Source organism: Mustela nigripes, chromosome 18 (genome assembly GCF_022355385.1).
Source record: "Mustela nigripes isolate SB6536 chromosome 18, MUSNIG.SB6536, whole genome shotgun sequence".
NCBI classification, from domain to species: Eukaryota; Metazoa; Chordata; class Mammalia; order Carnivora; family Mustelidae; genus Mustela; species Mustela nigripes.
Genome location: NC_081574.1, coordinates 328,511 through 356,206, shown reverse-complemented (window position 1 = coordinate 356,206; position 27,696 = coordinate 328,511). Strand labels below are relative to the sequence as shown.

Sequence of the window (27,696 nt, the reverse complement as noted above, 5' to 3'; positions counted from 1 at the left end):
ATTTCCTTCATCCCCCCCAGGCTAACCCTAACCACCACTGCACAGGAGCTGGCTAAGGAAGCACCGACCGAACAATACGGACTGTTAAGACGCTTAACTGAAGCCAGGTGACAGAAAAGGTTGATTTTCCTACTTAAATACATCTAATTAAAAGCTTTCCCAATTTCTCTCTTTCTTTCTTCCCCATTTTTTTTTTTTTTTTTGGCTAAAATAAGTAAACAATAAGGCAGTAACTCAACAACTTAAATACATTTTCTTTAAAAGGTACTTTATAGTTTAAAAAAATAATAACAGTACACAGCATTCCACCCCATCATAGGTAAAGGTGCACACAATTTTTATTTCCAAAACACCATGAGTGGGCCAGTTAGAGGCTCGCAGAGAGGTAATGCGCTGGCTGGTGGAGGTCTGGGCCCAACACTCGGGCCGAGGGCTAATGCTGCTGTTTTCCAGCACACTCGACAAGAAGGCGGTGACAGCGCCACTAGCCAGAGTTTACATCTCACCAACGCAGCTGCCTGCACCAAGGGAATCCATTTATCACGGTCAGAAGACACTCACACCGCACTGACAACGGCTGTAAATCACCAGGACAGGTGCAAGTGCACTGACAAAAACATGTGAAGTTTCCCATTCGGTGGCAGGTTCCACCAAAGGAACTCCTGGATACCGGCTGGTCCCATGGTGCCACACTCAACCTTAGGGGAGTCGGGTATCCTTGATCCAGATCCTGAACACAAGTCAGCTTTTCCAAACTAGAGCCAGGAGCACACCAAGGAAGGGCAAACATCTGCTGTTCTCCACTGACCACGCCACACAGACGACACAGCCTGCAGGACGGACCCCCCGACGGGAGACGCCATTCTATCCCGCAGACACGAAGCAGGACTGGCTGCAGGAGCGGTCCTTCTGGCAGGTGTATCACGGTGTGGCGATGGCCCCTGGGGCTCCCCATGCTAGCACACACACAACGTGGCCATGTGGGTAGTGTGAAGGTGCTCACTGGACTCAGTCAGGTCCCGGGGCCACACCAGGCATGGCACCCCACTTGGGTCCACACAGATCATCAAGAGAAAACATCCACTCTAAGGAAACGAAGTTGCCATTTTCACAAAGCATATCTTCAGTGGTTTTTATCCTGCCAGGTAAAAACATACACATATCTAAGCAGGTAAGAAAAAGAAATGCTTCCAAGATTGACATTCAACATTTAAAAACATCATTCCATAATAAGCGAAGTAAGTCAGAGAAAGACATTTATCATATAATCTCTCTGATATGAGGAATTTGAGAGGCAGGGCAGAGGGTTACGGGGGGGCGGATAAAACAAGACGGGATCGGGAGGGAGACAAACCATACCATACGTAAGAGACTCTCAATCTCACAAAACAAACCGAGGGTTGCCGGGGGAAGGGGAGGGAGAGGGTGGTGGGTGATGGACACTGGGGAGGGTGTGCGCGATGGGGAGTGCTGTGACCTGTGTGAGCCCCACGAGTCACAGACCTGTGCCCCTGGGGCTAATGATACATTGTATGTTTAAAAAGAAAAAGGGAAGGAAAGATGGGAGGGAGGGAGGAAGAGAAACTCTCACTCCATTCCGTGCGCACGCGAGCCACTGAGCCACCGAGCCACCGCAGTTCACAGGGACACCCGCCTTTATCACCTCTGGTTTTACACGCGAGATCAACAGCGCCAACTTGGATTTAAAAGTCGGGAAACTTAACACAAAACCAAACAGCTGAAATAAAAATGAGTAGAATGAACAGACATTTCTCCAAAGATGACACACTGGAGGTCAACAGGCACAGGAAACGGTGCTCCGTCACCAGACACGAGGGACACAGTGAGCGGCCAGCTCCCACCTTGCAGGACGGCCACCACACAGAGCCTGGAAAATAACAAGTGTTGGCGAGGACACAGGAGCCCTTGTGCTGGTGGGAATGAAGGGCAGCCTCTTCAGAAACACGTGTTTAGCAGCACCCCTACAGAAACCAAGCACAGCACCCCTGGCTGACCCAAGCCCCCTCCTGGGTGGTGCCTAGGAGTGAAAGCAGACTGTCCACGGGCATCTGCACACCGGCGCTCCCGGCAGCTGGCAGGCCAGAGCCACTCGTGTCTGCGCACACGGGTGGACGAGCACCACGGAAGGTGGTCCCTGCACACAACAGGGCATCCTCCAGCTCGAAACAGAAGGGAATCCCGGCACACACCAGGACGTGGGGGACTCAGAGGACATCATCCAAGTGAAACAAGCAGTCACGGGAGGACAAAGTCCGCGTGCTTCCGAGAGCCTGTGGGACGCCACGGAGTCAGAGAGCAGGGTGGACGGAGCTGGAAGTGGGAGGAGGCGTGGGGTCCAAGCACGGGGACAGGGCATCAGTGGGGGGCATGGGGAGGGCTGCAGAGCGGCGCACACACACTCAGTGCCCCCCACACCAGAAGACGGTGAACATGGGGCGAGGTGTGCTTTATTCCCCACAGTGCTCGGGCCCTCCCTCTCTGCCAGTCGTGGTCCCCTTACCACCCCCAACTGCTCTGAGGTAAGCCCCCAACAGGCTCTCTCTCAAGATGACCCCAGTCCTGCTGGGGCAGGTGTGGCGAGTCTCTTCACAGACAAGCTCCCGCCGGGCAGGGAGTGGGGTGTCCCCGACGCCTGCGGTGTGCCCTGCTTCCACAGGAAGCTCCCGCAGCCCCCACCATGAGGCAGGGCCGCACACTCTGGCCAGGAAGCCCGTCCACCTGCAGCTGCACCTCGTCGGGGCCCTTCTCCCGAGCCGCCCGCGTCTTCTGAGCACACTTAGGCACCGCGGTGACGCACGGCGTCTCTCCTTCCCCGGATTTTGCTCGGGGCGGGAAGCTGCAGCCCCCAGCCCCGCCCACCTGCTCCCAGCAGGGACCTCACACGCTGCCTGGACGCAGGCAGGATGGGGCTGAGGAGTGGCCCTTCAGAACCCGCCTAAACGCTCACCCCGGTCCCAGGGCACGCCACCTTACCAGCCCTCAGAGAGGTCTCACGCCCCTCTCTCGACGCCTTCCCCTTCCTCTAGCGGGACCATTCTGTTCGCTGGACGCGTCCGAGGCTCCCTTGCCCTACCCCCATCTCAGAAGTCATTTTCTCCTCCTGCTGCTCAGGTGGATGCTTTCCACTCGCCCACCTCCCCGATCCCTGCCCGTCCTTCTGGTCCCCTCGTCTGCTGTGCATCCCTCTGGCGTTACCGTATCCTCCGGCCCTGACCAGCTCTGTGTCTCCTGTGTCCGCCGAGGGTCTGGGTCCACCCAGCCTTCCGCCAGCCGAGCAAGCATCTGCATGACCGTTCGGCTCTTCCTCGGGCACTGCCTGCCTCTGTGTCGGGCAGTTCTGCTGCCGTTGTGTCTGGTTCTCCTGGAGCACAGGCCTCTGTCGACCCATTCTGCTTGGCCTTCTGTGTGTGTTTTCGTGAGTCCTAAACCTGAGGAAGGGTACTGTGCCTGCCGGCGACTGGGCAAGCTGGACAGAGCTGTGGTGGGTGGAGGCTGGGGGTCGGAAGGCTCTCCGTGCCAGGCCGCCCTGTGGGATGGCCAGAGCCACCGTGGAAGTAGGTGGGGACAGCCCCGAGGCTCCCCATGCAAACGGCACTCTGGCAAGACGGTGGCACTAAGCAGCTGTCCCAGGGCCTTCCCAGTGTGGGCACCCTGACAGGACAGTACGTGAGGAGAAGCAAATACAGGCCGATGCAGTCTCTGGGCTCTCATGCCGGGGGCACCCCGGAGGGACAACTCGGGCGAGGGGCCACCAAGGTGCTCCAGGCTGCGCACACAGTGCCCTGATGAGACTGCTGCTGCGGAAGTGGGCACGGGCCACAGGGGTCTCTGGGCCGAGCGTGGAGGGGGCGTCCTGGCAAGACAGCAGATGGCAGAGTGGGGGCAAGCCAGGGCGTCCCAGGAGCTCAGTGCAGGGGCGCCCTGGGGGGCTGGCTGGCAGGGCCTGGAGCCACCAAGCATCGGAAGCTGAGGCGGGGAGGGTCTGCAGTGTTCCTGGGTGCTCTGCACCTGTGTCGCCTTGCTGAGACGGCAGGAGCTGCAGTGAGCACCGAGCGGGGGTGCCCCAGGGTGCACAGTGCTGGGGATACCTCCCGGGGGCGGCTGGGGCTGCTGTGGGCTCAGGGGCTTGGGGGGATGCGGCATGCTGGTCAGGGCGCCAGAACCCTGTTCCCATCCACACTATCAAGGGGAGGGGAGAGGTAAACCATGAGGCTCACCAGCCCCAAATCCAGAGAGTCCAACAGCTCTCCACGGTTTGGTACAATTTTAAGGATATCTCTTTTATAAGCTAATTATCTTTTCAACGGTGGCTCGTTTCTGTGCCCCAGGGCCGACGCGTGTGCCCGCAGTTCTTCGGCGCGCTCTCCCTGCTGTCGTTCACGGCACCGGGGTGGGTCCTCCCCCACAGTGTCCTCCTCTGCTCACTCTCTGCTCGGTCTCTAGGTCTGCTGTGCAGAAGCTCCTCGGTCAGCCCTCAGTTCTTCTTCAGGAGGAACTGCTCAGTCAATAGTGCTGGATTTGGGGGTTCCCTGGAGCTGGTGAATTCAGTGGCTTCCTACGCTGTCATCTTGATCTTGATCACAACCTGATTTGGAAACAGGACCTCTGGCAATGGAATTAAGTGAAGGGGCTTGAGATAAAATCACCCTGGATAAACCATGGCAGCCCCAACCCCAAGAGCATAGAAGCCACAGGAAGACTGGCAGGAGAAGGCCGTGTGACTGTGGAGGCAGACACTGGAATGAGGCAGCCACCAGCCAAGGACCGTAGGATTGCCACAAACACCATAAGCTGGGGATGGCCCCCAGAGCCCGGCCACACCTGCATTTTGGACTTCTGGCTCCGACACCACTGACGTTACAGTTACGGCAAAGCATACCTTTAAATTACCTGAGCTCAGTACTGATCTCAAAAGCGCACATGAGCTATCAACTCTGCTATCAAACACAGCAGACACTGGGAGAGAAAGCTCAGCAGACTTGATGCCTCATCAGAAACATAAACCACAGCCAACCTCAGATAAAAATGTGGCCACTTTCCCTCGAAACGGAACAAAACCCGGTGACGTCCTCAGACGAACGAGTCCAGGCTGACGTCCTCTGGCAGCTCCGTCGGGCCCTGAGCTGTGCATCCGCGGTGACGTGGAGCCGGACAGCGCACTGCTCCTCTCCCCAGCGCCGCTGCAGTGTGAGCTCCAGCAGTTCCCGCGACAGTCCGCACTTACACGTCCGTCCTCAGCGCAGGCCTGTGTTTGCACACACACTTTCCAAGAGAAAGACCAAGCGTCATAGCTCAGCTTCTCCCGTTGGCCAGGTGTCCACATTACTCCAGTTCCTATTTCAGGTCACTCTTGCATTAGCAATTAGTCTTTCTTACAAAAAGATATTACAAGGAAAAAGTCCAATTTATTTTTCAAAAAAGATTAAAAACCTGTTTTTAGGACTAACACTTTATTCCCGAATATCTCCCACAACACATTTAGGGTCTCTGAGGCAGACGTATTACGAGGAGGGGGTGTGGGGCGGGTGGTGGCCATGCCGCCCCACGGTTTGCCCAGAAAGGAGACGCACTGGCCCCCACAGACCACGTGGTTTAGTGAAGGAAAACGTGGTCTTGCAGAGGGTCGGATGGAGTTCTCCCGCAGACAGGCGGGCGGGCAGCCCAGCGACTCTGCCGTCTGTGAAGGAGAAGCCAACCGGGAGCGCGGAATGCGGGGCGGGCCAGCGCGACGTGGCCCTCACGGACTGCCTGTCACACAGAGCTGACCACCGCCTCCGGCTGCTACGCCTCCTGCAGACTCCGCACTGGCTGATAGTCCCACGGCCACCAGCCCTATCAAGTCCTCTCCACCTCGCGGCACAACACAGGACCTGAAACGGCGAAGGCAACCCCAGAGCGGAGCTGGAGCAGGGGTCGCAGGCCAGAAACAGCCTCAGGAGACGAGCTCAAGAGATCCCAGAGAGCTGCAGGGATGCCATCTGTTCAGCGTGCAGGCCACGACGGACTTCAGGAATGTGCACCAACACAGGAAGCACGAGAGCGGGGGCTTCGTGAGGAACCCGCTACGGGATCCACTCCGGAGCAGAGTGCTGGACACCAACAGGACGAGACAGGCAGAGGCCAACGGCCGCCAAGCAAATAACACGCATTTATTTGTAGGACTGTGGGCGCGACACAGCGTGTCCTGTCCCGCGGCACCGTTTACGGAGATATTCGTAGGACTGTGGGCGCGACACAGCGTGTCCCGTCCCGCGGCACCGTTTGCGGAGATATTCGTAGGACTGTGGGCGCGACACAGCGCGTCCCGTCCACGGCACTGTTCACAGAGAACCAGCGTGAGGCCAGCAGCAAACTGCAGGGTTTACTGTAGGGAGCTGACCGTCTGTCGCTGAACAGAAGGAATGAAGGGACAACACAGAGATGTTCCTCAAACACGAGATGACAGGCTCTCCCGGGTATGAGAGACTATCCATGGGCGCGAGAGCACAGACACGACGGCGTCTGAAACACGGGTCACTGCGGCCCCACGGAGCAGAAGTACAGAGGGCGCGGCTCGGCTCCACAACGCAAAGAGCCGGGATGAGCTCAGAGGGCAAAGTCAGACACAAACCCCACATGTGAGCAGCACACCCCCGAGGAGACGGGAAACATACATCGGAATTCATGGGACTCCAGGAAAACAACCGTCACAGGAAATCACAGCATCAAGTACATGTAATTTAAATACAGATAGACAGATAAAAACCTAAGAAAAGTGAATAACTTAGACATACATTTTGGAAAGCTAGAGAATGAATTACTAAAGATAAAAGCAACTCCCAATAACTCGAAAAAAGGCAGCGCTAAAAAATCCAAAGCTAGTCCTCCGCAGAAACTAGTCAGCAAGATGAAGCACAAGATAGCTTATCAGAGAAATTAAAGCACAAACACTTACATTTCACAATGACAAGGAGAAAATTATCAGTGCAAACAGAAAATTTAAAGACTGTGAAGGACTATATTACAAAATGCTCTTGTAAACTAGAAGAAATAAAACCGATAAATTTGGTAAGACACCACTAAAACTCAGATTCTCCCTTAGAGGCGGGGGTTGACTATAAAGTGCACCTAAGAAGCGGGAGACACGTGGGAGCGGGAGCAGCGGCGAGGGGAAGCGACTCATCCCCACGGACCCTGAAACATAGCCTAAAACCTCGGGACAACAGCCTCTGCGCCGGCTCAAGGCGGCGACACAGGAGGACCCTGAGCCCAACACCCCCCTTGCACACACCAAGGCTCTGTAGCCAAGGAACAACTTCCTCCCTGAGCAGCTCCTCCACATCGAGTGAACAAGAAATACCACCACGAGAGCAGGTGGGAGAGGCTGAGACACAATCTCGCCGTGCACCCTACTGGGGCCCAGCACAGCGACACACGATTGGGAGCCAATCACAACCACAAGCTTGTCCCTGAAGAGCAAAGGGCTTGAACTTCCGTGGGAACCCCAACACCGGCAACCTGCATGAGAGACAAACCCTCAAACGTCCAGCTGGGAAGGCCACGGACACAAGCCACGGACACAAGGCCAAGGCAAGTGAAAACGGCTCTCATAGAGCTCCGTGTGCCGACTCCCCCATCCTGCGGCCCAGCACAGACTTTCTGGGAACGAGGCTCCCTGGCTCTTTATAAGGCACTGGCCTTGGTTTGGGGGTGGGGTGAAGGGGCAGGCCTACAATCTGACACACGCCTTGGAGCTGACGGACACGGCCTCCCTACACACATACTGGAGGGAACCTCTCTGTGCTCTCCTGCCACATCTGGAAAGGAGCCCATCCACGCACCCAGCAGGCAGCTTTCCGTGGCTGCCAACCAGGGACACGGTCAGATCTCCCGGCTCTGGTGGCCAGCAGGGTCACACTCGCGTACTCTACACTGCTGCCCACGGGTCTGGCCGCCCGTCAGCCGCAATCGGGGGCTGCCTGAGACCCGCCCCCGGAGCACAGCCTGGCTTGGGTGCACTCTCAAGGACTAGGAGCCCGTAAGCAGCAAGAGACAGCCTGGACGGCCATGAAGACCTGCGAGGTGACCAAGACTGAGGGCAGGGCTGACTGAGAAGTTGCATCGCCCAGACGCGGCCAATGAGCTGATGGTTTCCTCTAATGCAGAAAAACCCACAGGGAGAGTCAAGTAAAATGAAGAAACAGAGTCGTATGCATGAAATAAAAAGATCAAACCCGAGGGCGCCTGGGTGGCTCAGTGGGTTAAGCCGCTGCCTTCGGCTCAGGTCATGATCTTAGGGTCCTGGGATCGAGTCCCCTATTGGGCTCTCTGCTCAGCGGGGAGTCTGCTTCCCTCTCTCTCTCTCTGCCTGCCTCTCCGTCTACTTGTGATCTCTCTCTGTCAAATAAATAAATAAAATCTTTAAAAAAAAAAAAAAAAAAGATCAAACCCGAGAAAACAAACCTTAGTGAGACAAAAGTAAGTAACTTACCTGATAAAACGTTCAATACCTGACAGAGTTCAAGGTAACGGTCCTACGGGTGCTCCCTGAGCTCCCAGGAAGAACGGCTGGGCAGAGACAGAAAATGTGCGGAGGTATCAGGAGGAGTCCCGCACCGCACACGGCAGCAGGAGGACCCACCGCAGACTCAAGGCAAGAGCAGGCGAGGGGTCCAACAGACAGCGGGACCCACCCAGTCAGAGAAGCAAAAAGGAGAAAAAATTAAGTGATCTTAAGGGAATTATGAACACCAAGGGGACCTGCATTCTCATTACAGGCTCCCCAGAAGAACAGAGAGAAAGGGGGGGCAGGGGACTCATTTGAAGGAAAAATGGCTGAGAACCTCTTACCCTGGGGACAGAAACAGACATCCAGACCCAGGAAGCTCAGAGTTCCAGTAAGATGAACCCAAAGGGATCCACACCAAGACACACTATAATTGAACGTTGAAAGTTAAGCAGCACGAGAAAGACCATCTGCGGCAGACAAGAGAACCTCTAAGACTCCCTGCAGGTTTTTCAGTAGGAACTGTGCCGGCCAGAGCAAGTGGCGTAATAGATTCGCTGAAAGAGCTGAGATGCCTCTACCCAAGCGAAGCTGTCCTGCGGAACTGAGCAGAGAGAAAGAGTTTTATAGATAAGCAAGATTTAAAGGATTTAATCGCCACCAGACTAGCCTTACAAGAAGTGTTCAAAGGACTTCTTCAAGCTGACACGAGAGGGTACTGATTAGTAACAAGAAAAATATGAAAACATGAATTTCCAAAAAAAAGAAAAAAGAAAACACGAATTTCACTGGTAATGGTAAATATATACTAAAATCCAGAATACTCTAATATTGTAAAAGTGGTGCGTTAATTACTAATAAAGCTAATATAAGGATTTAAAAAACAGTAAAAATACAATTATTTCTTAACAGATACACAAGATTAAAAGATGTGAATTGTGGAATCAAAAACATAACAGGGGTGGTAAGATATAAAGCTTTAGAATGTCTTCCAACTTAAGTTATCCAATTAAAACAGATGGCTATAAATAGAGCTGTTTTATGTGAGCCTTGTGGTGGCCACGAAACAAAAACCTATTGTGGAAACCCAAAAGATTACGAGGGACCAAGGGAAGCATACCAACATAGGAAATCATCAAATCACAAAGGAAAAGACCCAGAGGAGCAAGAAACAGAGAGAAAGACACATAACTACCAGAAACGAACAAAATGGCAGTAAGTCCAGACCGATCAGCAATGACTTGAAATGAGGAAGGACGAACTTCTGCTGTCGCATGACACAGACGGGCCAAACGGATAAAAGAACAAGACCCATCTGCGTGCGGCCTAACAGACTCCCTTGAGAAGGAAGGACACACAGACTGAGTGAGGGACAAAAGATCGTGCAAGCCGATGGAGACCCAAAGGAAAAGCTGCGGTAGTGCCATACACCTCCTGAAACAGACTCCAAGACAAAGGCTACAGTAACAGACACAGAAGGTCACTGCATAAAGATAAAGGGGTCATTCCAACAAGAAGATACAACATCTGTAGGTGCTTCTGCATCCAACATAGAGGTACCGAAATAAAGAAAATATTAACAGATCTAATAATCACAGAGGATGTAATACCCTCATTTCATCAATGGAGAGATAACCCTCACAGAAAATCAGTAAGTCCAACAACAGCCTTACAGGACACATGAAACCAGATAGGACTTAACAGGTACACACACAACTTTCCCTCCAAAATTCCTACTTCATTGCGCATGGCACATTCTCCAGCACAGATCACAGGTTAGGCCATAAAACAAAAATCTTCCTAAATTTAAGAAGATAGAAATGATATCAAATATGTTTTCTGACCACAATGATATGAAACTAGAAAGCAGGAAGAAGCAAACTGGAAAATTAACAGATGTATAGCGTTACAACAACCCATTACTGCACAACCAATGGGTCTAACAAGAAAACAAAAGAGAAGTAAGAAAACATCCTGAGACAAATGAAAATGGAAAACAACACAGCGACACATACAGAAGTTCTGCAGGGGAATTTCAGAGTGGTAAACGACTAAGTGGGAAAACCAGAAAAATCTCAAACTAGCTTCATATCTCAAGGAACTAAAGGAGAAGAATAAATCAAAGTTAGCAGAGGAAAAGTAGGTACCAAATTTCAGAGTCGTTATAAGTGAAACTTTTGCACAGCACATGACAAGGCAACGTAGTAAATGGGAGAAAATATCTGCAAATCATAAACCTGATATAGAATTAGTATCCAAAATATATAAAGAACTTTAGACTCAACAGCAAAATAAAAACATTCCAATTTAAAATGGGCATAAGTTGGGGAGACTGGGTGGCTCAGTGGGTTAAGCTTCTGCCTTCAGCTCCCGTCATGGTCCCAGGGGCTGGGATCGAGGCCCGCGTCGGGCTCTCTGCTCCATGGGGAGTCTGCTTTCTCCTCCCTCTCTGCCTACTTGTGATCTCTGTCAAATAAACAAATAAAATCTTTTTAAAAAAATGGGCGGAAGACCTGAACAGACATTTTTCCAAAGGAGACATACAAATGGCCAACAGGTACATGAAAAGGTGATCATAATTATCAGAAATGTGTATCAATTTTTTAAATGTGTATCAAATTTTTAAAAAATACGAGATCCGACGTCACACCAGTCAGAACGGCTAAAACCAACCAGTCAGGAAACGACAGGTGCTGGCGAGGCTGCGGAGCAAGGGGAGCCTCCTGCACGGCTGGTGGGGATGCGAGCTGGTGCGGCCGCTCTGGAAAACAGCACGGAGCTTCCTCAGAAAGCATGAGAGGAGAAGGTCAGAGGGAGAAGCAGGCTCCCTGCGGAGCTGGAAGCCCGATGCGGGACTCGATCCCAGGACTCTGAGATCATGACCCGAGCTCCAGGCTCTGTTTTGATATCAAAATTCGGTAATTTCGATAGGGACGGCCCGAGTCTGTAGACTGCTTTAGGCGGCGTGGACACGCTCAGACCACTTCTGGGTATTCACAGGGAGAAGATGAAGACGCTGCTGTGAAATCACATCTGCCCCCCCCCGCCGATCACTGCCGCCCTGTGCACGGTAACAAAGACATGGGGACCACCTAAGTGTCCATCGATGGATACACGGACAAAGACGACGGGGCCTGCGTTCGTACGACAGAGCATTACTCAGCCGGGAAAGCGCACGCCATCTTAGCACTTCCAGCAACACAGGGGCCCCCTCAGAGGGCCGAGCCGAGTGGATCAGTCAGGTGCAGAAGGACAGACACCAGATGGTCTCACTTCTGTGTGCGTCTACACATGACAAGTGACCCTCAGAGACACAGAGACCAGAGAGATTGCTGGCCGCTGGTCACCAGAGCCGGTAGGCGGGGAATGTGCCAAATGAGTACTGGGGGTCAAAGTTCACCAGCTTCCCCTTAAAAGGTGAGCCTGGAGGACAGGGGTCTGGCGTGGTGACTGGAACGGAGGATGCTGTAGCACACACTCGCGAGCTGCTGACAGAGAAAACCCTACCCATTCTCCTCACCAGAAACAATGTGTAAGGACCAGAAGGGCCCCTGTTCCCTGGACTGTGCTGGTCATTCCACACCGCGTACAAACACTGAACCGCCGGGCTGCACGCCCGAGACTTGGCTAACGGTCACAGCGGTGCACCTTGACGGAAACAACGGGAAACACACGGGGTCAGCGAGACCTGGGTGAAGAACTCCCGGACCGACGCAGTACGAGATGCGGCAAGTCCACGGGCACTGGCGTGAACGACTTCCACAACCAACAGTGGCAAGAAAGGCGGACGCGCAGTCCCATGAACGCACCCTGACGTCAGGCACATGCACGGAGACCACCGTACCGGAACACGCAACACGCGCCCGCCCTGCTTGCGCACCCCCGGGGACACCCACTTGGCAGCACTCCGCAGTCTTGTGCATGGGAACAAGAGGAGAACTCTGTCCCCCCGTGCTCCCTGCTCGCCTCCCCTTTACCAGCACACGCATTCCCTCAACCTCTCAGCCAGCCCTGGGAGCTCCGGCTGCAACACACACACCCACCTGCACCTTGTCACCTCCCCCAACACCTCCACTGTCCCCACGCCATGACCACCTCTCTCACCTGTCCCCTCCATCATCCCACGCCATGGGGATCACTGTGAGTCTTTGCTCCCGCAGCCCATTCCTAACACGGCGGGCAGAAGGAGCCTGTGAAAGTCTGACCTGAACGGACTTTCCCTCCGTGGAGCACCTGGGACTGCCCCCTCCCTTGGGGAGAAGCCCACATCCCCACAGCACAGGCAGAGTGTCCCCGGGCCTGGCCCTGGTCCACTGCAGCATCCGGTGTCCTGCTGCCCCTGCTGAGCATACCCCTGTCCCCTGGAGCTTCCTCTCAGCAGACCCCTTCCTCGGGGAGCCCCCCCACACTTCCACGTACCCCCTCGACACGAGCTTGTCCCCTCCGCAGCACTTGTCACGTGGAACAAGCCACGCACTGCGCACATTTCGTCCCCTTCTGTCCGTCGCACCAGAATGACAGTTCCATCAGGGCCTGGGTTTGGGGTTTCCATGTTCTGCTGGCCCAGCAGGGCCAACACCTTGTGTACCGAGCACGGGCAACGGTACAGTAAGAACCAGGCGGCTCTCAGGGCTGGCTCATGGAGGATCTGTCCATGCACCCACGGGACGAAGGAAGACGCAGGCCCCTGTCTGTAAGTGGCTCTTTCCTGGAGGGGACTCGAAAGTGGTGTCCTTCCTGCCTGCCTGCAAGTCACCCCCTCCCCTCAGCGAGGCATCCGGTCTCAGGCCCTCCTCCCACAGGTGTCCACACTGGGGCTGGGACAGCTAACTGAGCTCTGTGGGCCATGAGGGAGTCAGTTAAAGCCTACAAAGCGTCCGATTCCAACACCTTAAGTGTGCTGGAAAAAAGGGCCAGAGGGACGCCTGGGTGGCTCAGTGGATTAAAGCCTCTGCCTTTGGCTCAGGTCATGATCCCAGGGTCCTGGGATCCAGCCCGGTGTCAGGCTCTCTGCTTGGCAGGGAGCCTGCTTCCTCCTCTCTCTCTCTGCCTGCCTCTCTGCCTGCTTGTGATCTCTGTCTGTCAAATAAATAAATAAAATCTTAAAAAAAAAAAAAAAAGAAAAAGAGGAAAGGAACAGAGCTTCAGGCTTCTGGGAACAAGCCTGCTGTCTTCAGACGCCCAGGGCAGCGCACACTCAGGTTGCGCTGAGACTCAGAAGTCACAGGGGAAGGAAGAGCTCTGCCGCAGCCCTCACAAGGCCACAGCTGCTGCGCAGCACTGGGGGCCGCACTGGGGGCCGCCGGGCACGGAGCGGGCGGTCAGTAAGCACGAGTCTCCCGGATCCGTGGAAGAACGAGGAAATGGGGGGCACGGCGAGCCACCAGGGAGCGAGCACCGCACTGAGCGAGCTGATGAGAGCAAAGGAGGGAGGGAAGAGGGAACTCGCAGTGGCCCCGCGGGGTCCCCAGTGCGACCTCCCCCTCTTCCAGTGCCCGGCAGCTCACGTCAGGGTTAAGAATCTGCTAAGTGGGTCTATTGGGGGAAAAAAAAAAGGAACAGAATGGAAGCTTTGGGTATCAGCAAGAGCATCGCTGAAAACAACAGGTCACACAATGCAAGCCGGACACAGAGACGCAAGGGGAGAGCACAGGCCAGTCGAAACCACTGTTTCAGGACCACGACGCCGACATTCAAGGTGTCAGACCACAGGGACAGGCTTCCGGGGGTGGAGAGAAGGCGGCCCAGGAATGAAGATCCAGCCGGAAGCGGCCAGGCTGTGTGAGCGCCCCGGTCGGCTCTGAACTCACACTGAGTGATAAACGGCCTCGGCTCAGAACGCATCAGCACGGCCCTCGGACATCGGACGAGACAAGCGGGACGCAGCTGGTTAACTCCGCGGAAGAGATGCGACCTACGAGACAGGACTCTGGCTTTCCTGTTCCATGATACAGGACTGTACTCCTCTTGCTTTACGACTGGCGAAAATGCAATATGAAAACAGGGTCAGCCCGGCATTGACGATCCACAGGACATCATTCCCCAACAAGGCAGTAACAACAAATGCTGCCTGAGACACTCAACGCGGCGTCGGACGCAGCTGAACCGCACTTCTACGGCGCATAGACTTCCAGGCTTCTTTCCAGCCGCTGAAGAAACAACCCAAGGAGGGCTGAGCCAATGAAGATCCTCAGGGAAAAACACAGATGACAGGGGTGCTTCTCCGACTAAATAACGGCGCAGGGGAATGTCTCCTCACCCAGGCCCTGTGGCCAACAGGACCAGCTCCTATTCAAGGCCCAGATGACCTCATGAGTCCTCCCCATCATCATTATCTGAGAACCGTTCTGCATTCTCATGAGGGAACCAAAAACACAGCCTCTTTCCTTTTTCCTTGGGGGTACCCACAACTTAAGGATGTTCTTTAAAGAATTCAATTAACTTCAGATACCCTGGGAACTGTTAGAGTTGATGGTACTTCCTGTGGTGCCCCAAATTTACAATGCTCCGCCCATTGAGAACCAAATGAGCAAAATCAGCCTTAAAATACTCAAACTTGGGGGGCACCTAAGGGGTGCAGTCAGAGCAGCGTCTGATTCTTGATTTCAGCTCAGGCTGTGATCTCAGGGTTGTGAGTTCAAGTCTCACATAGGACTCAGGGCTCAGCATGGTGTCGGCTTCTCCCTCTCCCTCTGCTCATGCGCTCTTGCTCAAGTATGTAAATAAATTAAAAAAAAAAAACAACACCTCAAACTTGGATTGGAAACAATGGTTAAGGAGAGGCCAATAAAAATAATGCAATGAAAAGGTTTACTAACCACAAAGGGAGAAAACCTTAGAAATGTCACCATTAGAACAGAGCTGAGCACACACCCCCCATCACACTGCAGCCTCCCAGGACGAGGAGGGCCTCCCGGCTCTGGAGTCCCCCGAGACTACAGTTCCTGACAACAGTGCAACCGATGGGAAAGGCTCTGACATCTCAAAGACGTGCAGTGTCCAGACACTCCTCTTTTGCCTTCTCTTTGCAAAAATCATACAAGACTGTCACCAGGGAGAAAACTACATGCCAACCAGGTCCTGAGGGAGAGGCTGAGCCGGATTACTCCTTAGTACGTTCTCCCCACGGCCAAGCCCCCAGGTCTGTTTGGGTGCTCCCCTTCTCCTGGTCCAGTCCGTTAGCTACTCTCCCGTTGATTCTGCACCTCCCCACCGTCCGGCTGCATGGACGCTGCGATGGGCACACACTCAGCCTCCCTCACCAGTCTGCGTCTGCTAGAAAAAATACGGACCCCCCGGAGAGCACACTGTGCTCTGCAGGACGAGACGGGGTAAGCCCACGCGTCTCTCATGTGAAGAACCAACCATCAGAACGGGATGGACATTTGCTCTGTCATCGCTAACCTCCGAAACATCATGAATGCTGCTTTGAAAAGCAGCTTAATCAGGATTCTAAGTGTGAACCGACTGGCTACCTGAACCAACATGCTGAACTGGGTGATTTCTTACCTATTTTCTCCGCACTTTTAATACTAAAATGAGGCGAAAAGAGAGTAGGGGGATATTGAAAGGCCTTCTATTTTCATGCCCATTACAAAAAAAAAAAAAAAAGATTAAAAAAGTTGGTGAGATGGTGATTCACAGACCTGTACCCCTGGGGCTAATAATACATCATATGTTTATAAAAAAAATTTGAAATTTTTTTTTTTAAGTTGGTTAAAATCTTGATTGCCTAAATGATTTTTACAGCAATTTTCCTAGTTTTAGAAAGGCTACCCTAAACCAAAGAATTGGGAGTGCTGTTTGAGTCAAAGACATTCAGGGGAAGACAAGGTCATTTTATACAGCAATTTGAAACGGTGGTTACCTATGGTTTTATTTTATCAAATTTTAGGTTCAAAATTAAATTGCTTTTTCCTCCAGAGAAAGAAAAATATCAGACATTTGTTGGAGTTCTGGGTCATCAGTGGCTTCTCCCTACAGGTCTGGATACACATTTTATGGGAAGAGGAAAAAGGAGCAAAGAAAAAAGAAAAAAGACAAAGAAAACAGGTGGAGTAGGGAAGAAGCAGCTACTAGATCGGACATCGTAAAGACGGAGTGCTAACTCTCCCTTCGCCTCGCCATCGGCGGGTGGTCCACGGCTGATGCACGACCGCCGTGTCAGTAAGGGCACCAGGTAGTTTCCACCACATGCGGAGAAGCACCAGTGAGCGGAGCTTCTGACTTCAAGGGGCTCTGGAAGCAGTGTGATGGGGGCGAGGGGCGGGGAGTGAGCCAGGCGGACACAGAGTCTATTATGCAAAGAAAATGGGTCTGACTGTACTCTCTGACTGTGTGTCTACAGAAGGCATTTAATTCTCAGATGTTTAAGATGTGTGGGATGAGGGAGGAAAATGCATGAGGAAAAAACCCACAAACATGCAAATCCCTGAGTGAAGGAGGAGCGGTAGTGGCGTTTGACACGCACAGCCCGCTGACCCCCCATAACGCTGACTGCAGGACCCCCACAATTCAGTTAGCATCAGGGTCCATCAGGCACCAGACATTTCTGGATGTATTTGATCAAGCTCAAATTTAAATAATTTGCCATGAAAACTGTAAGATAAAAAGTAACTTCGAAAATCCACAGCTGTGTAACATCATCTAATACTAGTAGCATACATAATTACCAATCTCATATAAAATTTACAGCCATGAATATTGAATAAAATTCAGAATGGCAGAAAAATGTCACACTATAAGCTCAGTAAATGTAACATGTTATCTTTACTATAATCTGAAATATAAATTAATTTCCGCTTTAAATACTACAAAAACCTATCTCTAAGCTAAAGCTACTAAACTTCTGTCAAAAAAAATCAGACAGCCTAAAGCAAAAATAAACTCTTGGGACTATATCAAAATAAAAAGCTTCTGCACAGAGAAGGAAACAATCAGCAAAACTAAAAGGCAGCCCACAGATGGAGAAAGGTATTTATAAATGACATATCAGATATAGAGCTAGTATCCAAAATCTATAAAGAACTTATTAAACTCAACACCCAAAAAATAAATTATCCAACTAAAAAGTGAGTGGAATGGGGCACCTGGGTGGTGCAGTTATGCATCTGACTCCTGGTTTTATTTTTATTTTTATTTTTTTTTAAAGATTTTATTTATTTATTTGTCAGAGAGGGGGAGAGAGCGAGCACAGGCAGACAGAATGGCAGGCAGAGGGAGAAGCAGGCTTCCTGCGGAGCAAGGAGCCGGATGTGGGACTCGATCCCAGGACGCTGAGATCATGACCTGAGCCGAAGGCAGCTGCCTAACCAACTGAGCCACCCACGCGTCCCTCTGACTCCTGGTTTTAGCTCAGGTGATGATCTCGGGGTTATGGGATTGAACACTTTGTTGGGATTCAAACTCAGTGGGGAGTCTGTGTGAGATTCTCTCCCTCTGCCCCCCCAACACATGCATTCATGTGCTCGCTCTCTAAAACAAGTAAGTCTTTTTTTTTTTTTTTTTTTAATGGGCAGAATGAAGAGACATTTCTGCAAAGAAGACATCCAGATGGCCAACAGATACATGAAAAAGTGCTCCATATCACTGGGCATCAGGGAAATACAAATCAAAACCACAATGAGATGCCACCTCACACCAGTCAGAATGGCTAAAATCAACAAGTCAGGAAATGACAGATGCTGGCGAGGATGCAGAGAAAGGGGAACCCTCCTACACTGCTGGTGGGAATGTGAGCTGGTGCAGCCACTCTGGAAAACAGCATGGAGGTTCCTCAAAATGTTGAAAATAGAGCTACCCTATGACCCAGCAATTGCACTACTGGGTATTTACCCTAAAGATACAAACGTAGTGATCCAAAGGGGCACGTGCACCCGAATGTTTACAGCAGCAATGTCCACAATAGCCAAACTATGGAAAGAACCTAGATGTCCATCAGCAGATGAATGGATCAAGATGTGGTCCATATACACAAAACAATATGACTCCGCCGTCAGAAAGGATGAACACCCACCATTTGCACCGACATGGATGGAACTGGAGATTACACAGAATGTAATTAGATAAAGACAAGGACCCTAAGATCTCACTTATATGTGGAATTTAAGAAACAACACAGATGAACAAAGTGGGGGAGGGGAGGAAGGGAGAGAGACAAACCCAGCAGCAGCCTCCTGACAACAGAGATGCACTGCTGGTTAGCAGAGGTGGTGAGGGACGGGGAAAGCAGGGGAGCGGACTGAAAAGTACACTTACCATGATGAAAAATAATAAAGTGATTAAAAAAATCAGATTGCCCATCAGTTAAAAATACAGTTGGTAATTATGCAAATGCCAAGTAAAAACAGAGAATAAAATCAACTGCGTGACCCACAACACCTTGAAGGAGAGGTTCTGAGACCTCCCAGTTCTCCAGCCGTCCCAGCAGCACCAATGAGGCAGACTGCCACCTCTCAGGCCGTGCTTCCGAGCTTGTGCGGCCTGGGTCATCGGGATGCTCCCCCGCACAGAGAAAACCCCGCCTTCCTCGGAGTCTAGTGCTCTAGCCACTGAGGTATGAGCAAGCGTGACCACGTCTCCTCGTCTCCGACCCTACTGACCGGGACGCAGACGCTGAGAGCGATGCTCCACCACAGGCTGAGCAGAGGACACTATGCTCTTGGGACAGCACAGCCGCCACACAGAATGTCCTTCCTTCCCAGATCAAACTCACTCCACCCACTCAGGCTCCCAAGAGAGAAAAATGCATTTGTCTTGCACAAGGTCTCGGACGTATGCCGCCAGAACCACATCCTGATATACTGAGGTTCCTCAGCTAGAACATGGGGTTAACATAATCCCTTCTCTCAGATTATTGGAAGGATTAAATGTCTTCAATAGAAGAAAGCGGCACCTATGGGAAGGTTCTAGATCATCTAGGCTCAGTCTTCCCCTAAATAATGTATGGCTTCTCATCAGCCCTGAGTACAGGCGAACTCAGCCAATGACAAGGCGTTCACCCTACGTGGGCGGCAAGCAAAGGACAGGGTCTGTGCAGCTGTAACTTACACGCTGTGAGTGAGAGCACGCGGGTTATTCTCTCTCTCCAGGTCCCGACTCCAGGATTCGCATCGCTTCCAGCCATCTTCTGTCTTAATCCAGCTCCATCCAGGAGATCTCCAGTCCTGACCCAAAAATGGCATAGTTCTCCTGTAAAAGAATTAATTTACATTAAAAACTTATGTGCAGTTAACAAGTTTCCTTTCACTTAGAACATTTGTTAATTAATTTTTAAGAATAAAGTTCTTTTTTAAAAAAAAAAAAAAGATTTTATTTATATATTTGACAGAGAGAGAGATCACAAGTAGGCAGAGAGGCAGGCAGAGAGAGAGGGAGAGGCAGACTCCCCACGGAGCAGGGAGCCCGATGTGGGGCTCGATCCCAGGACCTTGAGATCATGATCTGAGCCAAAGGCAGAGGCTTAATCCACTGAGCCACCCAGGCGCCCCAAAAATAAAGTTCTTAATACTTAAATGCCTACACATACCCTAAATGCTCAGGAGACCTTGGCGGTCACACAGCACCTCGATGTGTACTAACACATCAAGACACTGACTAGCTGGCCACTGCACAGGTCAGGACGGGCTCAGCAGAGCTACCATCTCAGCTCTTCCCCGCAGAGTCAGCAGGGGTCAGTGGAGGAGGAAGAACAGGGAGCATCACACCAGAGAAGATGCTCTTCACTAGAAATCAGAAGCAACGGAATACGAGACATTCTCCTGTTCTGCACTGTGCGCTCTTCAGTTTGGCTGAAGCTTACGGCATTAGATGTTGAGAAGTGAGAATAGGAAGTGATCAGATCAAAGAACTGGACTTTCCCCTGAGGGCAGAGAGGGGCCTAGGAAGGGGCTTCAGAACATAAAGGATCTGTTGGGAGTCAAGCCTTTCAGGAGCCTCGGGGGTCCCCCTGTGAGGAGGGAAGCTGGAGCTGGCCAGGGTGGGGGTGGCACCGAGGGAGAAGGAGCGAGGACTGGCGGTCACAGAACACTGGCCACCAGCTCGGAGTGTGGCTGCACTGGAGGAGAGAGTCTCAAAGTATTCAGGAGGCAGAGTCCAGGAGCAGACAAGGACTTCCGTCTTGCACGCTGTGTCTGGCCCTTGCGTGGAGCTGAAGGAACCAGGCGCCATGTGCTCAGCTAACCCAGGTAGGCCCACCGGGCAGGGCCACATGCCACACTGGCTGGATGTGTGAGGGGAGACCAGAGACAGCCCGGGTTAGCTTCTGGCACCTAAGAGATGCTGATTTCAGTTTCAGACAGGCCTGTTAGCTTTGCTGAACCCATGGCGATAGGCACTGTCCTGGAATCCACGTGTGCGAATCCAGGTGTAAAAATTCTGACCTTAAAAATGAGGACACAGATATTATTACTTTTATAAAGCTCGCAATTTGGTGAGAGCAAGACCTCGAATACTAGCTCTTCCACTGCCTGGAGTGACCTTCCTCTTGCTCACTGGTTCTCCACACTGGCTGTGCGTTAACATTACAGCCTTGGAGGCTGTTAGAACATACAGTGTTAGCTTCACCCCAGACAATTGAACAGGAGAATCTATGGGTGACGGAGCACACAAAGGAGCTCAGTAAACACTGGGTAAACAATGCATAAACAGAGCCACGGCTTAGAAGAGAGGGGAAGGCTGGAGACCGTGACAGGAAACTCACCAGCATTCAGGCAGTAAGCAAAGCCACAGGAATGATACCACAGGAGAGAACACACAGAGCCAAGGGAAACACTCTAAGGGACCAGGACATTTGAGGGCCAAGAGGTAGAGGAGCCAGAGAGGGAACGGAAGAGGAAGAGCCGAAGAGGCAGGGGAAGGGAGTAGGAAGCCAAGAGAGGAGCATATTTTAAGAAAGGAATGAATGATGCAGAAGAATGAAACTGGACCATTTCCTAATACTACACACAAAAATAGACTCAAAATGGATGAAAGACCTCAATGTGAGGCAGGAATCCATCAAAATCCTTGAGGAGAACACAGGCAGCAACCTCTTCGACCTCAGCCACAGTATCTTCTTCCGAGAAACATCGCCAAAGGCAAGGGAAGCAAGGGCAAAAATGAACTATTGGGATTTCATCAAGATCAAAAGCTTTTGCACAGCAAAGGAAATAGTCAATAAAACCAAAAGACAACTGACAGAATGGGAGAAGATATTTGCAAATGACATATCAGATAAAGGGCTAGTATCCAAAATCTAGAAAGAGCTTATCAAACTCAACACCCAAAGAACAACGAATCCAATCAAGAAATGGGCAGAGGACATGAACAGACATTTCTGCAAAGAAGACATCCAGATGGTCAACAGACACATGAAAAAATGCTCCATATCACTCGGCATCAGGGAAATACAAATCAAAACCACAATGAGGTATCACCTCACACCAGTCAGAATGGCTAAAATCAACAAGTCAGGAAATGACAGATGCTGGCGAGGATGCGGAGAAAGGGGAACCCTCCTACACTGTTGGTGGGAATGCAAGCTGGTGCAACCACTCTGGAAAACAGCATGGAGGTTCCTCAAAAAGTCAAAAATAGAGCTACCCTATGACCTGGCAATCCCACTACTGGGTATTTACCCTAAAGGCACAAATGTAGAGATCTAAAGGTGCATGTGCACCCGAATGTTTATAGCCCCAATGTCCATAATAGCCAAACTATGGAAAGATCTAGATGTCCATCAACAGATGAATGGATAAAGAAGATGTGATACACACACACACACACACACACACACACACACACAATGGAATACTATGCAGCCATCAAAAGAAATGAAACCTTACATTTGCAATGACATGGATGGAACTAGAGGGTATTATGCTGAGTGAAATAAGTCAATCAGAGAAAAACAATTATCATATGATCTCACTAATATGAGGAATTTGAGAAGCAACGTGGGGGGTTTGGGAGTTAGGGAGGAAAAAGTTAAACAAGACGGGATTGGGAGGGAGAAAAACTATAAGAGACTCTTACTCTCACAAAACAAACTGAGGGTTGCCAGGGGCAGGGGTATAGGGAGACGGTGGTTGGGTTATGGACATTGGGGAAGGTATGTGCTATGGTGAGTGCTATGAAGTGTGTAAGCCTGACGATTCACAGACCTGTGCTCCTGGGGCAAATAATACATTATATGTTAATAAAAATTTAAAAATTAAAAAAAAAGGAATGATTGAGAGAGGACAACACTTAACAAGCTAGTACAGTAAGAACTGAAAAGTATATATTGGATTTAGCCACAAAAAGATAGCAGACAACTCAACCAAAAACACTTTCAATAATGTCATATTAATCTCGGGGGTGCCTGGGTGGCTCAGTGGGTTAAAGCCTCTGCCTTCGGCTCAGGTCATGATCTCAGGGTCCTGGGATCGAGTCCTGCATCCGGCTCTCTGCTCAGTGGGGAGCCTGCTTCCTCCTCTCTCTCTGCCTGCCTCTCTGCCTACTTGTGATCTCTCTCTGTCAAATAAATAAATAAAATCTTTAAAAAAATAATAATGTCATATTAATCTCACATCCAAGTAGACTTGGGGCATTTCGCTAATGTGGAATATTTCTAACAGGTACATGAGAGACAGAAATGTTCAAATATTATCTCCTAACTATATCTATTACAACTAACAAAAAACGGGCTATTAAGTAGACATTTATACTGGCTTAGAAGAAACAAAAATAATTAGAAGAAAATTTTAAGCCTTCAACAGTATTCCTGGGTCAACTTTTAAGTGCTCACATCCTTAACAAAACTTGGTTTTCCAGGAAAAACATCTTTAACAGTCACATGTTCATTCAAACTCTTTTTTTATTATATTTTTTAAAAAGATTTTATTTGACAGAAACTACAAGTAGGCAGAGAGGCAGGCACAGAGAGAGGGGGAGGCAGGCTCCCCACTGAGCAGAGAGCCCTATGCGGGGCTCCATCCCAGGACTCCGGGATCCTGACCCGAGCTGAAGGCAAAGGCTTAACCCACTGAGCCACCCAGGCGCTCCTCAAACTCTCATCTTAGAAGATACTTCAGAATCATTTTTTAAATCTCAGCACTATTTTTGTAAGTTTTTTTTAAAGATTTATTTACTTGAGACAGAGAGAGCACAATTGGAGGGGAGTGTCAGAGGGAGAGGGAGCAGGCTCCCCACTGAGCAAGGAGCCCGATGCGGGACTTGATCCCAGGACGCTGAGATCGTGACGCCCAGCTGAAGGCAGATGCTTCACCTGCTGAGCCACCCAGGTGCCCCGTAAGTATCATCTTGCAGACTTGTTTCAGGCCACCAATCACCCTAAGATGCAGACGCTACTACCACATCCAGCCCGTTGTTATCTGAAATTGTCTCCAACAGTATGTGCGCCTCCCAAACAAGGCAGGTGCAAACCATGATGGGGAAGATGCTGCTTAAAACGTAATCTAGTCTCATAAAAACCAGACGAGAGAAAAATGTCTGAGGACCAACTGCGACAGTTGCCAGCGTGTCTCCCAATGTCATATACGACGGATTCAGAAAAACCGGTATTTTTATAAAAAGTGGCCAGCACGCAGAACACTGCTACACAGACCAGATATAGATTACTCCAGTAACAGGTAAACACAGACCAGCACGTTATTCTGCTGTATGTCCCTTCCCTGAAGGTGTACTACCTAGTCCAAGAACTAAAAAGACAAGAGCCACATCTTTATCCATTCATCGGTGGGAGGACATTTGGGCTGTTTCTATTTTGGCTATTGTGGGTAATGCTGCTAGAAACACCAGGGTACAGGTACCCCTTCAAATCTGTATTTCTGTATCCTTTTGGTAAACACCAGTGATAAATTGCTGGGTAGAGGTGGGGAATGCGCTGGGTGGGAGACGGACATTAAGCACTTGTGATGAGTACTGGGGGTTTGATGTCAGTGATGAGTCACTGAATTACTCCTGAAACCAAAAATTACACTATATGTTAATTATAATTTTTTAAAATTTTGAAAAAATAGATAAGAGCAAATAAGGAAACTCACACTTTCCTCTCCAGATGATTAAGAGTTTTTAGGCAATGTAGTGGTAGGAGCAGTGTCATTCTGCAGATGACCTGCCAGGTCCCGGGTGGTAAAGGGCGTGGGAGAACCGGGGCAGAAAGCACAGCTCGGGGAACAGAAACCTCCTGCCGACAGCTCAGCTAACCACCTGTCTGACAACGTGAGGACGCAGCAACCCTGCCTTGGTCCATGTAGGCGCGATGCCCACTCACCGCTTAAGACACTTCTACTCAGGCCTCCAAAGCAACGCCCAGAACATTTACGCGAAGTTTTCACGTGAAGTTAAGAGTCAGCTTGAAGATAATCAACTCTTTTGCAGCAACTCCTGTGAGAAATCACATGGTTAGCCCGAGCGCTCAGGGCTGCTTCTATTTATACGGGTTGGAAGCAACGAAGCCCAGCTGCACAGACCACGGACACAAAACACAACATTCCCAAGGTCTATATCTCCAACACAGACGAAAAGATCTGTTTTGCCGTAGCTGTGCACACTTCATAGGTCTGACATAGGTTCTCTGGATCGTAATGAAGCTTTATCTGAAATTAGAATTCCATACAGTTCACGAACTACGGCAGACTCTGGTAGAAGCGTTTATTATAAGCAACAACAAAAAGCCATCAGGGAAAAACAAGAAAAAAAAAAAGACAAGGCGCAATTGAAATGCCTGGGACCAAATTTTCAAAAACACTCCCAGCATCTAAACTCGCAGACGGAAAAAACATTATTACACTCCGGAATGAGGAACAGCCCACCACTTTTATGGAAATTTATTGATCTGCCTTGCTAAAAGACCCGAATTGCTGTAACTTTATAAGTTTTAATTAAAATCACATTTGTTTTGAAAAATTTGAAATACAAAAAATAAAGGCAAAACTTCCTCCTCAAATGAAGCACTTAAAGCTACTCAAAGGGCGGCTACTCGGTTGCGCAATAGCTACTAGGATTTGCAGTTTTCGCACATTTCAGGTTAACTGAGGTCAGCCAGCAAAGGGGCTAAAGTCTTCCGCATCCTCCGTTCATGGCGCACACAGAGAAGTGGGAGCCCAGGACCTCCCAGGTTGCCTGGCCCAGAAGAAATCCCAGGAGGAGAGACGCAGACCCAGGCAAGAAACGCCTTCCTGCAGGAGCGCCCCTTCTCAGCCGGTGTGTCCCAGCGCACGGCCGCTCCGGCGGGAGGCCGGCCAGCCTCTGAACAACCCGGCTGCACGGTCTCAGCCCCTAACCTCCCCGAAGGACAGAAAATGCTACCATCACCCCCCATTTTTTAAAGGTTTTATTTATTTATTGGACAGACAGAGATCACAAGTAGGCAGAGAGAGGAGGAAGCAGGCTCCCCACTGAGCAGAGAGCCCGATGCGGGACTCCATCCCAGGACGCCGAGACCATGACCTGAGCCGAAGGCAGAGGCTGTGACCCGCTGAGCCCCCCGGGAGCCGTGCCCGACACCCCCCTTTTACAGCCTTAAGTCTCCCTTTTATAGAACCAAGTGCGGCCCAGCGCCCGGCCGCGCGGGGTCTCGTCTCTGGAGCGTCCGGGACCCACGCTCTCTCCCCGTGTTTGTGACATTTCCTGGGCACCCGTGAAAAGGGAAGGTCGTAAAACGCTGGGGCTCTCGGGGTCACCTCGTATTGGTCACTAAACACGTCGAAAGTAACGACTGGCCTAAATACAGAACCCGAAGGACAACGTGCGCACAACAAACTGTCCTGCCCGGCGCTCGGCCACAGGCCAGGACTCGCGGGGGCGCAGACGGCGCCGGCAGGTCCGCGGCCCGGACGACGCGCGCCCCCGGCACAGAGCCGGCGGCCGCGCACCCGGGGAGCCGGAGGCCGCGGCCGCACCCGCTCCGGGCCCGCAGGGACACGGCACGCGCGTGCCAACCCCCTCGGTGCCCGCGCCAATCAAGCTGCGTCGTCCCGTGCGGGGAGCCGCCGGCCCCAGCCCACAGCGCCCCGTGCTCCGCCGCGCCCGGCCGCCGGGATCGCGGGTCACGCGGGTCGGACGCGAGCACGGCCGCCCGTGCGGAGGAGCGCGACCCCGCAGGAACAGCAGGGACAGCCGCGCGCGGGCCGGGGCCCTGGGCTGCCCCGGGAGGGCCCCACGCGCGGCCGCAGAGGCCTCCCCGCGGCGGAGCCCGGACCACGACGGGCAGGGCCCCCGGGCGGTGCGCTCTCCCGAGGGCCAGCGGCGTCCCCGGCCGGGGCTGCGGGCTGCGGGCGCGGGAGCAGCTCGGGAAGGCGAGGCCGGCACGTGTTCTCTGCACCCCGAGTTTCCGACCCCGCGTCCGGCGGCGGAGGCCCGCGGAGCGCCGCGGCTCCCAGCGCAGAGGACGACGCGCGGCCCGGGTCGGCGGCCGGCGCAGGGAGACGGGCGAGGCCGGGGGAGGACGCCGGCGCCACACAGGCTGGGACCAAGGCTCAGGCACGGGGAGGCCAGCGGAGCCGCCGACCGGCACGGGGGGCGCAGCCGGAGCCGCAGAGGAGGCCGGAGGGCCCGGCCCGGGCAGGACGCTGGGGCCGCGGACGGGGCCCGGACAGCAGGGGGGACGCGGGCGAGGCCGGGGTCGGGGGTCGGCGGCAGGGGAGGGGCGCGGGCGGGCGCCGCGAGGCGCAGGCGGCGGGCGTCCCCGGGGGAGGGAGCCCGGGGCGCGCGGGGGCGGCCGCGCCGGCGGGAGGGGCCCCGGGAACCGCCGCCGGCCCCGAAGGCAGCGCCCGCGGAGCGCGAGGCCGGGGCGGCGGGGTCGCGAGCGCGGGGAAGGGCAGCGGCCGAGGGGAGGCCGCGCCGCGCGGCTCCGGGCCCTCGGTCCCCACCGGCGCGCCCCGGGCCCCCGACCCTACCTGGCGCGGGCAGGGCTGGGGGTTCGCCGTCCCCACCGCGAGCGCGCGCCGCCTCGGTCCCCGCGGGAGCAGACGCCCTCGGGCCCCACGGACGGCGGCGCCGAGCTTTATTGCCGGAAGTCGCCCGCCGCCGGCCGGGGAGCGCCGACCTCTAGCCCCGCCCCGGGCCGCGCCGATTGGCAGCCGCGGCTCCGCGTGGCCGTGTTGCTACCCGGCTCCCGAGGCCGAGGCGCGCGCGTGCGCAATGGGCCCCGCGTCGCCGCCTCCTGCGCGTGCTCAGTGGGTGCGGGGGCGCGCGAACCCGCGGGC

At 52.5% G+C, this 27,696-nt stretch overlaps 2 protein-coding genes across 5 annotated transcripts in view; both read right to left on the bottom strand.

Moving 5' to 3' along the window:
* The window catches only part of FBXO25 (F-box protein 25), a 50,156-nt gene extending 22,685 nt beyond the window's left edge, over positions 1–27,471 (bottom strand). For all 4 annotated transcript variants that reach the window (XM_059384107.1, XM_059384108.1, XM_059384109.1 and 1 more), the window contains exons 1-2: positions 27,388–27,471; positions 19,556–19,696 (exon numbers count right to left, since the gene is read on the bottom strand). In XM_059384107.1, coding sequence (XP_059240090.1) covers positions 19,556–19,689 — 134 coding nt within the window. In that variant the 5' untranslated portion in view covers positions 19,690–19,696; positions 27,388–27,471. The remainder of the gene's footprint in view (positions 1–19,555; positions 19,697–27,387) is intronic.
* On the bottom strand, positions 1,145–5,265 carry LOC132006346 (uncharacterized). The gene is made up of 2 exons (XM_059384113.1): positions 5,036–5,265; positions 1,145–4,626 (listed from the first exon to the last, which is right to left on the bottom strand). The coding sequence occupies exon 2, from the start codon at positions 4,162–4,164 to the stop codon at positions 3,109–3,111; it is 1,056 nt and encodes a 351-aa protein (XP_059240096.1). The 5' UTR covers positions 4,165–4,626; positions 5,036–5,265; the 3' UTR covers positions 1,145–3,108.
* Positions 27,472–27,696: the final 225 nt, after the last annotated feature.

Excerpts from the sequence above, each read along its gene's own strand:
- LOC132006346 (XM_059384113.1), bottom strand. The coding sequence starts at position 4,164 with ATGCCGCATCCCCCCAAGCCCCTGAGCCCACAGCAGCCCCAGCCGCCC.